The sequence below is a fragment of the Oncorhynchus mykiss genome, chromosome 11, assembly GCF_013265735.2.
Source record: "Oncorhynchus mykiss isolate Arlee chromosome 11, USDA_OmykA_1.1, whole genome shotgun sequence".
In the NCBI taxonomy this organism is placed as follows: domain Eukaryota; kingdom Metazoa; phylum Chordata; class Actinopteri; order Salmoniformes; family Salmonidae; genus Oncorhynchus; species Oncorhynchus mykiss.
Window position 1 is genome coordinate 46,796,686 of NC_048575.1, and position 12,433 is coordinate 46,809,118.

Genomic DNA, 12,433 nt, shown 5'->3' on the forward strand with positions numbered 1-12,433 from the left:
AGGTCTCTCTAAAGCTGCTGCAGCATAGCATGGAACACTTGTCCACTTGTCTCCTGAGCCACCCTCTACACACGAGGACAAAACGAGCAGTGAGAATACTGTAAAGCAGACAAACACAACGAAGGGGCAGGAATACCCCACACTCATAAACATTTATCACATTGACGCATACAAACTGACCTTGGAGCTGCTGCATTAGTATCTGTATGTCGTGCTGGTGCTCTTGATGCTGCTCAGTGAGCCGGTGTTCTGTGTCCAGAGTGAGGTGCTGTAGAGCTGCCTCCATCTCCCTGGTCACCGCCTCCTGCTCGCCACTCTGCAGCTGCAGCCGCCGCTCAGACTCCCGCAGACACAGCACCTGGAGGGGCAAAGGGAACGCTTTCAACTATCCACTCAGTTATTGACGGGTAGTTTAGCAGGAGGGTAATGGAAGGTTAGGAGTGCAGTGAACCATCTCTTTCATGTTTGCCTATGGAGAGCTTTTAAACCAGTCCCACTTCTGTCCCAAACCCTTTTCCAGTTTCAATTCTGCCCCAAACCCTTTTCGACCCCCTAATCTCAATCCCAGCCCCCCAGCCTTTCCTCAAATGCGGGTTCTATTGCAGAGTGTACTGTCAACTAGAGATACTACTTTGTAGTAGGCATCACCTAGTTCGCCCATTGTGAGTGTTTATTCCAAACAGCATGCAAAATAGCATGTTCACTATCCAGCAGTGTTAAAGCTAGCTAGGCTAGTAAGACCCTCCCTCCCCAGACTGGTTATCACACTGCAAAATTTCTGATGATGATTTGCATTGAGTTTCACTTTGAACAAATCTGGTCGTATCGCTCGCCAATGGTCAAATCACTCTCCTCATGTCGCCTCCTTCGTCGAAAATAACTGAATTACTGTAGCTTGGTTGCTCAAAGTAGTTTGTGGTGAGTGTGTGATGGGACTCTGACCTTGTTGAAGTATTTGACCAACAGTGCCGAGGCCTCTGGAAGCGACAGCTCTTTCGGGGCCCTCATGACGTCATTGTGGTCGTCTCCGTGTCCCCGAGGTCTCTCTGTCTCTCCCGGATGGAATAGTTCTTAAACTCTACTGCAGCATCCAGAGCCTCCAAGACCTCCTCCGACTGCAGCAGAGCATGCTCCTCCTATACACACACACACACACACACACACACACCATGTATTTCCACATCAGCCCCCTGTAGTCAGTGTGACATCCACTCTGAAGGAAAATAGGCAACGTTAAGGAGCTCACCTCTGGCGTGAGCACCCTGCCGTCCCTCCTCTGACGCAGGCCCTCTCTCTCTCCTTCAGCAGCTCCTCCGCGGACACTCCACACAGCCCTGCTGCAGAGGGGGACAGTCGCCTCTCTACCCCTCCTCTCTCCTCAAGCTCCTGATCCAGATCTCCCAGACGGGCCGACATGCGCAGCAAGTCCTGACTCTCAGAGCCTGAAGAACACACGTGAACGTATGCATACGCACTTTCAATTGCAGACAACAACATTGGAATGCCGTAACTTACACACACACACACACACACACACACACACACACACACAAAATGTATGGTTCTTTTTTCTTATTTTTCATACGTCAATACTTTGGATATCTAAGCCCCGCTCTGTGTTTACCTGGCTGGAGCGAAGCTTCTTGATCTGCAGCTGGTTCCTCACCTGGACACAGGCCTCTCGGTGCCGCAGCACCTTTCTCTGCACCTCAGCTCCTCCTCCAGCTCCTCTCCAGAGCACACTCCTCGTGTTCCAGCCACACACGTCTCTCAGACTGCTGGGCATCGTACAGGGGCAAAACGAACACATCAACACGTCAAAACACACACACAGTTTGCTTATTTTCAACTATGTTGAATATCCAACTGAGATCTAAGGAATCACCATGACTGCAAGGAGGGGCAACTCAAACCTGTGATCCCTTGCCGATGTAATATGGCCACACTTAATTCTGGAACGTCATTCTACCTTTTCCTCTGATTCTTTAGAGTCTCCATTTTGAAAGACAGCCTTGTTGTCGGTCCTCGGGTCCTGCAACACAGCAGCATCTAACCCTTTAGCATGCTGATCACAGGATGTATTCTCTTTAATGAAAGACAACAAAATGGCAGCCCCACCACTTGGTTTGCTATGAGGCTAAAGGATGGGACTGGAGAAATGTAACCACATTCACAGATGGGGCTATATGGATGCAAAGACTGACAGTCCGAAAGGTCAACAGGAGTTCTGTATTAATGCTCCTTCAATACTCTATTAGTGCTGTATAAATGCTCTATGAATGCTCTGAGAGCTGTATAAATGCTTTATGAACACTCAGAGCTCTATGAATACTCTGGGTGATGTATGAATGCTCTATGAATGCTCTGAGAGCTGTATAAATGCTTTATGAACACTCAGAGCTCTATGAATACTCTGGGTGCTGTATGAATGCTCTGAGAGCTTTATGAATACTATATGAATACTATAAGTGCACTATGAATGCTATATGAGTGCTGTATGAATGCGCTATGAATGCTCTATGAATGCACTATAAATGCTCTGAGTGCTGTATAAATGCTCTGAGGTCTGTATAAATGCTCTATGAGTGCAGTATAAATGCTCTGTTTAATGCTCTATGAGTGCTGTAAAATGCTCTGAGGTCTGTATAAATGGTCTATGAGTGTTTAATGCTCTATGAGTGTTTAATGCTCTGAGTGTTTAATGCTCTATGAGTGTTCTCTGAATGCTATATTGTTAGCACTGACCTTGTTCTTGTGCAGATTACTGGAGCCACTGGTCCGCAGGCTAGCCCTGCTCTGTGTCTCCGCCTTCTTTAGGCGCAGCAGGTTCACCGTCTGACTCCGCCTCTCTCTGCGCTCCTTGCACCCTACAGAAGGCACAGGCCAGTCTTGGCAATGAAACAGAAATTACAGGAAATATTCCCCCCAAGACTCATAACTGTATTTACCTGTAGGGCGTTCTGACGGCTGAAGTAACTGGAGCCCGTCCTGAATCTGGTCCAAACTAGTATTTTGTGCCTGGTTCTGGTCAAAGCATGCTGGATTCTGTTTGCTTGTCAATGTGCGGTTCATAGAGCGCCTGCGATATATCCATCTGATTAAAGAAGTAGTCTGTCTTGAGCAAACAGAACAATTACATAGCTCTGAAGCAGGATGTTACAGTATTACAGTCTTGCTCACCTGAATCCCTTTCTCCCCCCCTCCTCTTCCTCATCTTCGCTCCTTTCCTTCAGTGTTTTTTGAGGGCAGTGGACCTCATCTCTCTCCTCTATCTGAGCCAGCAGCAGCAGAGGCAGCCATCACCCTCTCCAACGAACAGGCCGGAGGACTAGTATGGATCTACATAAGAAACACACTAACAGAAACTCCATTGTTGCACACATACCGCCACACCGGCGGTCACGAGTCATGAAGGCAGTCAAATTACCATTTAGTAACAGTAATTAGTCTTCTCCAAACTCTGATGCTGCTGCTGGTCATTAGTGGCCTACAAAACGTGCTAACTGCCTGGTACTCAGCACTCTATTGTCCCTCTAATCAACTATGACATCAATGCAAATGTATTTGGAAATCTAAATCAAACACTTAATGAGAGCCCATGAGCTCATGTTTCGCAATATTTCTATAGGCTATGCAATTGAGAAAACAGAGTGATGGCCTCTAATAAAAAGAAGAGGATCCCATCAGCTTTCTATAGGCTAGGCCTACTATATTTATTACTCAACTTCACTAATATTAAGCACATTACTACTCTTTACAACAGCAGTATAGCCTACCTGGCTGGCATGAAAATAAACCACAGAGAAAAGCATCCTCCCTTCGCTATTTAAGTGCATAGATGACATTTTTTCCTGCTGCCCCTGTTTCGATACAGGTGCATGATAGTGGTCTATTCTAAATCAAAACAAATATGTTATTTAGTATATGTAAAGACAAGATTAAATCTAGAATAGTCTGATGGGTGACAATATTAACCAATCACTTGTGAATGATACATTATCACTTGTGAATGATGGCCAGCGTAAGAAACAACTTTTTCAAATCATAGTCGCAACCCTCATGCAGCCTAGCCGATAGGCCTATTATATGTTTGAGGTTTGTATCACAACTAAAGTGGCCAAATAACTTCTTAAAATTAAGCACATCAATCCGCTTTACACGGGGTGTAGATCCTAACTGGCATATATAAGCAGCGTGTGAGGTTCAAGTTTGGGGAACATCATTTTCACCATAAAAATGCACCTTCATAATAAAAGCATTACATGCATAATTGCATTTGCGGTCACTTTTGATAATGGTGTGTTCCACTAATGGAACAGTCATGCTTATAGCCTACTACCATGTGCACATTGCTGCGCTTATAATGTGAAGAAATAGCCTTATAGTTTATCAACATTTTAAGCTAAACGTTCTGATCTGTTGCGTCAGCCACATTGCATAAAAAATATTTTTTTTATACTAGCGGTTGTATTAGTTTGGGATCTATCGGATCCCACAACTGTCCCAGACTGTTTGGAATATTTATTTCTCGCACAGAATAGAATGGGTCGACTTTTGTACTATGGGGGATAGTAGACTGACATAGGCTAGTGTTATTGCTGTTCGTTTGGGCTTCTCATCTTGTTGGCTGATGAAAAGTAAATATGGTCAATTTCTTCAAATCCTCATTAGAGTCGCATCATGCAGCCTTACAATGTATTAAAAATCAAAACATATCGTTTGTAGAACAACTAAAGTTACATTAATAACTCTAAATTAAGCATATAGGAAGACCTATTCCTTTGTTAACCGCTTCACACAGAATAGCCGAATGTGCGCACTCCCTCAAATCCTTTGGAGAAAATATTTAGATTTTATTGAGCTTTGCTCAATTGTATTCTTCATACTATAAAACAATATAAAATAATGCCACGGAATTCTAAACAAATCTTGTCTGCTAAATGAACAAGTGTAGCCCACAGCCATTTGGCATAGCCACATCAGAACAACTCAGAGTATACTGTACTATTATTTTCTTCTGAAATACACTACAGTTTCTTCATATCATGCTTCTTTAGACCTGTCTAAAATAAACAATACATTTATTGTGAAGGTGTAGGCTATATTACATGGATGTATTAGACTTTTTAAAATGGCTTGTAGGCTATGTGTGGAAGCCAGGAGATGCTAAATGTGTTTATGTTAATTAACGGGCAATTACCGGAGACTGACAGTTATTTGCTTGACAATCACCAGCTGACAATCATTTTGTGACTGCCACAGCCCCACACAAACAAACACACACACACACACACACACACACACACACACACACACACACACACACACACACACACACACACACACACACACACACACACACACACACACACACACACACACACACACACACACACACACACACACACACACACCTTCCTCGTACAACCATGGCCTTAGCTGATCATGGGAACACTGAGGTCTCCTCGCTGACTTTCCAGAAGCCCCAGTGTCCAGCGAGGGTCTAAAGGATCCCATCCTGAAGGTCAGGAGGTCACCACAGAGACGATCTATCAACAGCTGCTGTTCCACCAGCTGCTCCGTCTGCACGCCCAACCAACGGAAAAAACATCAGTCATCACCCACTGTAGAAATGCCCTATTCAATCGTCGTATCTCAATTTCTCGCTATCCTCTCTCTACCTTAATTTGTCTGTGCTCCCTCTCCTCCTGTAAGGACTGGAGGTGTGTCTGTTTCTCCTGTAGCAGTGTCTGCACCTGCCTCTACACCTGCTCCAGCTCAGATTCCCTCAGGTCAAACACCTGCTTGTCTATAGCCAGAGTATCCTGATGGAAGAAGGGAGAGTGGGAGAGAGACTGAGAAAAATAGAGTTGGGGGGGAGGAGAAAAAGAGAGACAAATACAATTTATACCTATGTTTAGAATATCATTTGTAAACAGATTATATTGAGCAAACAAAGCTGAGAAACAGAGTCCACTATACACACTACCTGGCAGTTCTTGAGCTCACGTCTGAGCTGGAGGATGGTGATCTGTTGAGACTCATCCCCTGCACCCCCCACAGGTTGTTGATAGCCAGTGTGGCCGGAGTGGCTAAGCTCCCTGTGTCTCTCCAGCCATTCCTGCAAACGCTGCTGCAGAGCAGGACTCCGGGTGGAGTTCTGGAGCTTCTCCAATAGGAAGGCAGCGTCCTGTGCAAGGCAGCGGTACTGGGACTCCTCCACTAGAGCCGCCCCCCTCTCATCCCGCTCCTCCTGAGTGGCCTGTTTGGTGCTGTCACTCAAAGCAATCCCTCTCCTTGTCTTATCCTTCTCTCTCAGTGCCTCTCTCAGAGTCTGGACCTCCTGCTCCAGCTCCCCCACACGAGCCTCTCCAGGCTGCCAGCCGAAACACGCCCTGGCAGGACACAACCCAGGCTGGTTCTTCACGTAGCATGGCCATGAGGCAAACTGAAGCACACTCAGCGTCTCTGCGAAACTGTGGTGGGAAGGGCTGACGCAGGCCACTATCAGTGTGTGGGCAGAGCCGCCCAGTGAGTCCCGGACGATGCGCGGGGTACGGCACATGGTTGTGGCGGCGATTGGAAAGTGCGGGTTGGAGAGTGCGAGGATGACGTTGCCCAATACCAGCAGGCCTGTGTTCCTGGTGCGTGCAGCCCGCTCTGACCCAGACAGATTCACCAGGTGGAGTTTAGAGGAGCGGAGGGAGCCATTGTCGTGGTCATCCTTCGTCAGCTGTAGGGTAACGATAGCATGAGAGCGGCTGGAGCGCCCGTTCATCTGAGAGGGGCCAGTGTGCTTCAGGGCATTGCCAGCCTCCAGGACGCTCAGCAACTCCTCAGCGGAGGTATTCACAGTTTCTCTTGCCACAACTACCACATAAACAAACCCACACATTACAGTCAAATTCCATACAGCATGTACAGTGCAAAGATCTGGAAATCAGCATTTGTCCTACCACTTTTAAAAGGGGGAGATCCAACTCTTTTAAATAATTATAGGCCAATCTCAAAGCTGTCACCCCTGGTGAAAATACTTGAAACCCTTGTGAGTGAACAGCTAAGAGTTTTTATTTACTAACTATTTTATCAATGTACCAATTTTTATTTACTAACTATTTTATCAATGTACCAATCGGGCTTCAGGAAGAAGCATAGCACAATTACAGCAGCCATGAAGGTGTTAAATGATATCACTGAAGCCCTTGACAAAAAACAGCAGTGTCTCACTTTTTATTGATCTCTCTAAGGCTTTTGATACAGTTGATCATGCTATACTAAGGCAGAGATTGTCGAGTGTAGGTCTTTCGGAGCATGCAGTTGCATGGTTTGCTAACTATCTGTCTAATAGAACTCAGTGCACTCAATTTGATGGGCTTATGTCTGTTAAATTGTCTGTCTTTAATGGTGTGCCCCAAGGCTCTGTAATTGGTCCTCTCTTATTCACTATTTATATAAATGATTTAGACAAAAATGTCCAACATCCGCAACTTCATTTTTATGTTGATGATACTGTTATTTACTGTTGTGCCTCGTCTCTGACAGAAGCTTTCCAGAACTTGCAAACTGCTTTTTATACTGTTCAACATACCTTCCGTCAATTGAAGCTTATCCTCAATATTGACAAAACTAAACTAATGTTGTTTTCTAAAGCAAGAAATAGACCTCTGAACCTTTCACCTATTACTACCTGTCAGGGCAAGGAGATTGAGGTTGTAACCAAATATAAATATCTTGGAATTTTAATTGATGACGGCCTCTCTTTTAAATTGCATATTCAACAACTTACAACAAAATTGAAGCTGAAATTGGCATTTTATTTTAGGAATAAGGCCTGTTTTTCTTTTGAAGCCAGAAGGAGGCTAGTATCAGCTACATGTATGCCTTTACTAGACTATGGGGATATTTTATATATGAATGCTTCCGCTCAGTGTTTGAGATCAATTGACACCCTTTACCATGGCACTTTGAGATTTATTTTAAACTGCAAAACCCTTACGCACCACTGCACTTTGTATACCAGGGTTGGCTGGCCTTCTCTAGCCACTCATAGGCTCAGTCACTGGTATACTTTTATTTACAAAGCCATTTTGGGTTTACTACCTTTTTATTTGGGCATTTTTATTGTTCAGAAATGTGGTGGGTACTCTCTTCGTTCGCTGGACTTTATCCTGCTAACTGTTCCAAATGTCCGAACTGAATTTGGTTAAAAGGCTTTTATGTACTCTGCGCCAACGTCTTGGAAAGCCTTACAAAATACTTTTAAACTGGAAGAACTCGCCCCGATTAGTATTTTTAAATCACTGATGAATGATCTTGAGACTGATTCCCTGACCTGTCAATGTTTTTAATTTGCTGTTTTTGTTTTGTTTTGTTATACTCTTGTGAATTATATGTTTTTTTACTAGATTATTTGTAGTTTTTCCATGTTGTTTGTCTGTAATTTTTGTAATGACTTGGTGCTGCCGATCTTGGCCAGGACGCTGTTGAAAAAATAGATTTTAAATCTCAATGAGCCCTTCCTGGTTAAATAAAAATACATTTAAAAAATTCGGAAAGTATTCAGACCCCTTGACTTTTTCCCCCATTTTGTTACATTACAGCCTTATTCTAAAAATGATTCAATTGTTTTTTCCCCTTATCAATCTATACACAATACCCCATAATGACAAAGCAAAAACAGGTTTTTAGAAATGTCATATTTCTGTTTGTTTTTTTACACATTTGCCGAAATTTCTAGAAACCCTGTTTTTGCTTTGTCATTCATTATGGGGTATTGTTTGTAGATTGATGAGGGGAAAAAATGCTTTAATCAATTTTAGAATAAGGCTGTAAAGTAACTAAATGTGGAAAAGTCAAGTGGTCTGAATACTTTCCGAATGCATTGTACTTCCATTCATTTTTTCAACTGGTACCGGGGGGACCTTCAGACGAGTCCCGTGAGCATCCTAGAGCAAAACATGTGTGTGAGAGTCTCACCTTTGTGCAGAGGGGTCATATTAGTGTGTAGCCCTAACAGTTCGGACACCACAGAAAGAAGATGTCAGATTGGTTGTACCGACTTCAGACGAGTCTCCTGAGACTTGTGGAGGGCGTAGAGAAAACCGGAGAACATCCTTGTGTTCTTGAGAGTCTCATCTTTCCATAGTTTTGTAGGCCAAACCGTTCTGATGATACAGATGATTTTGTGAGAAGACCGATTTTCGGGATGTCTTATGGTCTGACAAACCACGGTCTAGCTCTGTCACCTTTCACCAGAGATGCGGAAGTACGACATAGGCAGATGCAGTGGATTGAGACACATCCCATGCAAACTGACAGATTTTATGGGGCGCGGATATCGGCCTTAGGGGGTTAAACACACACTTGACACGTCACACACACCCTAGCACAGACAGAGCGAGGGGTGTTACCAGTGTTACCCCTGTCATCCTCTCTGACATGCAGCTCCTTGTTGCCAGTCTGGACCTCCAGCAGGTCCCTGAGCTCCTCCTGGTACAGTTCCATGTAGGACACCCTAACGTCTACCGCAGCCCTGGCATCCGCAGCCCTCCTCTCCCCCAAGAGCACAAACAGATCTGCTGCAACCCGACCAATGATCCCACTCTCCTCCTCCGGCAGAGATGCTAACAAGGGTACAAGTACAGAGAGAGAGCAACTTCCTTGGTGAAAACACAAAAGCAGAGTTCTCTGATGATAATATAATAGTGTAATTGTATAATCATAAGATTCTCTGCATTTGCCTCAAATGACAGTTCAGGGTAGAATCATAGTAGATAGATTATTCAAGGATTCATGTCAGAACATCATCATCCCTCAATGCACTTGGCATCTGCATGACGTCAAAGAGTACAATTGGGCTCACACTTTTAAAGGCCCAGTGACGTCAAAACTAGATTTACCTACGTTTTATATATATTTCCACACTATGATGTTGGAATAATACTTTGAAATGGTGAAAATAATGACAATGCCCTTGTCATGAGCTGTTTGAAAAGCGCCTGAAATCTGTTTTTGGTGGGATGGAGTTTAGCCTTCCATGGTGACATCAACCACATTTTCAGGTTTCCCCACCCAGACCCCTCCCTGACAGTCTAGCTCTTGAAGCGAATTGATTTTTTAATTGTTACTCAGAAAGTACTTGATATTGAGATAAAAGCGGCTGCATTGGACCAATAACTTACCTACATGTCCCCCACCAAGGGTGCATGTCTTTCCAGACCCGGTTTGTTCATAGGCGAACACTGTAGCATTGGAGCCGTAAACTAGAGATGCCACCAGAGGTTTGACACAGGACTTGTAAACCTGACCGTGCCGTCGGTCCAAAGGCGTGGTCGATCGCTACCCAGCATCACCTGGACGGTGTCGGGCACCACACACAGCTGGTGGTTGTGGAGCACCTTTTTGGGAAACAACGGTCTGACCCGAACCGCAACCCGCACACACACCTCTCCCATTACCAAACCCGTCACTGGTAACGTCTGATACTAAATGAGTCACCCTGTCTACCTCTCGGGAGTTTCACACAAGACACCCACTTTGTTTTCTCGATAAAGGCATGCTGAAAGAAATAAGTCTAACGTTACTTGTACAGTAACTTGTTAACTTCAGAAACCACTACTTTTTCGCACTTTGGACTGTGAAACGAAAAGCTGTCATATCTGGCGTTGTTGATTTGAAAGAACAAAGTTCAACTTCAACTTTTTAACTTGAACAAATAACTGTTCGAGCTGACCGTTGATTGCTGGGTTCGCAACAGTACCTAGCTAACGTTTAGTTTTCCACTATCTTACCGTCCATCTCCATTGTTGTTACTTGTAGTCCGACTACTTTTGTTGTCTATCTCTAGTTGCCATGGATTTCACCGATAAATCAAGGAAAGCTTGTGCTTTTCTATCCAAGGAAAGAGACTCGCTGTTAGACACAATCTGATGCTACAGTGCCGCCCTACGGCGTGGTTGTGCTACTGCAGGCAAATTCTAAGTAATCAAATACACAATTCAGACACCGGCATTACCGGTAAAAATAAATAAATACAAGGCAACCCCCTTTCAAACAGCTCTTATTTGAATAGTTTCTTGCAGGTATATACCCCTTTTATACATATCAGTGGGTAACTGGAAAATTGGGAAGTGTTGTTAAACCATGGGGTCTGTTTGCAAATTAGGAAGGTATTAAAGGTCCAGTGCAGTCAAAAACGTGTTTTTTTCCCCCTGTGTTTTATATTTATTTCCACACTATGAGGTTGTAATAATACTGTGAAATTGTGAAAACTATAATAATGCCTTTTTAGTGTGGGAGCTGTTTTAAAAGACCGCCGAAATTTCAGCCTGTTTTGGTGGGATGGTGTTTGTCCTGCCTGGTGACATCCCCAAGCAATAAATTAGTTAATAGACCAAATAAGAAAATGTTCCAAACCTCTCTGCCAATAACAGCTAATTTTCGGTTTCCACCTTGCCACTCAGACCACTGCCAGACATATATAAAAATTGCTCTTGCTAAGAAGCTATTTTTTTTCTTATGACAATTTTGTTTGAAAACAATCACAGTACGGGGTTACCCAGAAATGATTTGATATTGAGATCAAAACGGCTGCATTGGGCCTTTAAGCAACGAAACTAGTCACAGACCTGTATTTTAGTTGCAGGGTCTGTGAAAATGCAGGAATCATGACTAGGTCTTTCGTACTCATTTCAGACAGAAGATGTGGTATATCACATGTAAAAAATACAAGGCAATGTTTACCGTGCTTTCAGAAACTATTCATACCCCTTGACTTATTTCACATTTTGTTGCGTGACAAACTGAATTCAAAATTGATTAAATATTTTTTTAAATCTCACCCATTTACACACAATACCCCATAATGACTAGGTGAAAAAACGTTTTTTTGTGTGTGTGCAAATGTATTGAAAATGAAATACAGAAACATCTAATTTGCATAAGTATGCTATTTACACCCCTGAATCAATCAATACTTTGTAGAAGCACCTTTGGCAGAAATTACAGCTGTGAGTCTTTCTAGGTAAGTCTCTAAGAGCTTTGCACACCTGGATTTTGCAACATTTTTTTTAACCTTTATTTACCTAGGCAAGCCAGTTAACAACAAATTATTTGACGGCCTACCCCGGCCAAATCCAGACGACACTGGGCCAATTGTGTGCCGCCCTATGGGACTCCCAATCACGGCCGGATGTGATACAGCCAGGGACTGTAATGACGCCTCTTGCACTGAGATGCAGTGCCTTAGACCTCTGCGCCACTCGGGAGCCCAGTCTTTGTTAGACAATCATTTTCAGGTCTTGTGATTTAAGTCAAAACTGTGTCCTGCTTTAAATGAAGTGCAGCTTATAAAGCCTTCATAAACACTACATGTGTTACAAATCATCTACAACCGCATGTCATGCTTTATAAAAGGTTAATAAATGTGGCATAA

At 43.6% G+C, this 12,433-nt stretch overlaps 1 protein-coding gene and 1 long non-coding RNA gene across 6 annotated transcripts; both read right to left on the bottom strand.

Annotated features, from left to right (window-relative positions):
* Positions 1-221: 221 nt before the first annotated feature.
* LOC110535032 lies at positions 222-3,594 on the bottom strand. 5 transcript variants are annotated; one of them, XR_005034644.1, is made up of 8 exons: positions 3,181-3,594; positions 2,949-3,094; positions 2,746-2,867; positions 1,970-2,032; positions 1,625-1,775; positions 1,247-1,442; positions 943-1,136; positions 222-358 (listed from the first exon to the last, which is right to left on the bottom strand). It is a non-coding gene; the product is annotated as an uncharacterized LOC110535032 (long non-coding RNA). The 5 variants fall into 5 exon arrangements; XR_005034642.1 differs by having other exon boundaries at positions 1,625-1,778; XR_005034645.1 differs by having other exon boundaries at positions 1,914-2,032.
* A 334-nt stretch (positions 3,595-3,928) lies between these two features.
* LOC118936390 (kinesin-like protein KIF27) lies at positions 3,929-10,912 on the bottom strand. Its single transcript, XM_036935570.1, is given in 6 exon segments — positions 3,929-5,583; positions 5,682-5,825; positions 5,990-6,870; positions 9,411-9,623; positions 10,182-10,331; positions 10,334-10,912. Coding segments are annotated over 5 exon segments (1,428 nt in total). The 5' UTR covers positions 10,455-10,912; the 3' UTR covers positions 3,929-5,583; positions 5,682-5,762.
* Between the last annotated feature and the right edge of the window lie 1,521 nt (positions 10,913-12,433).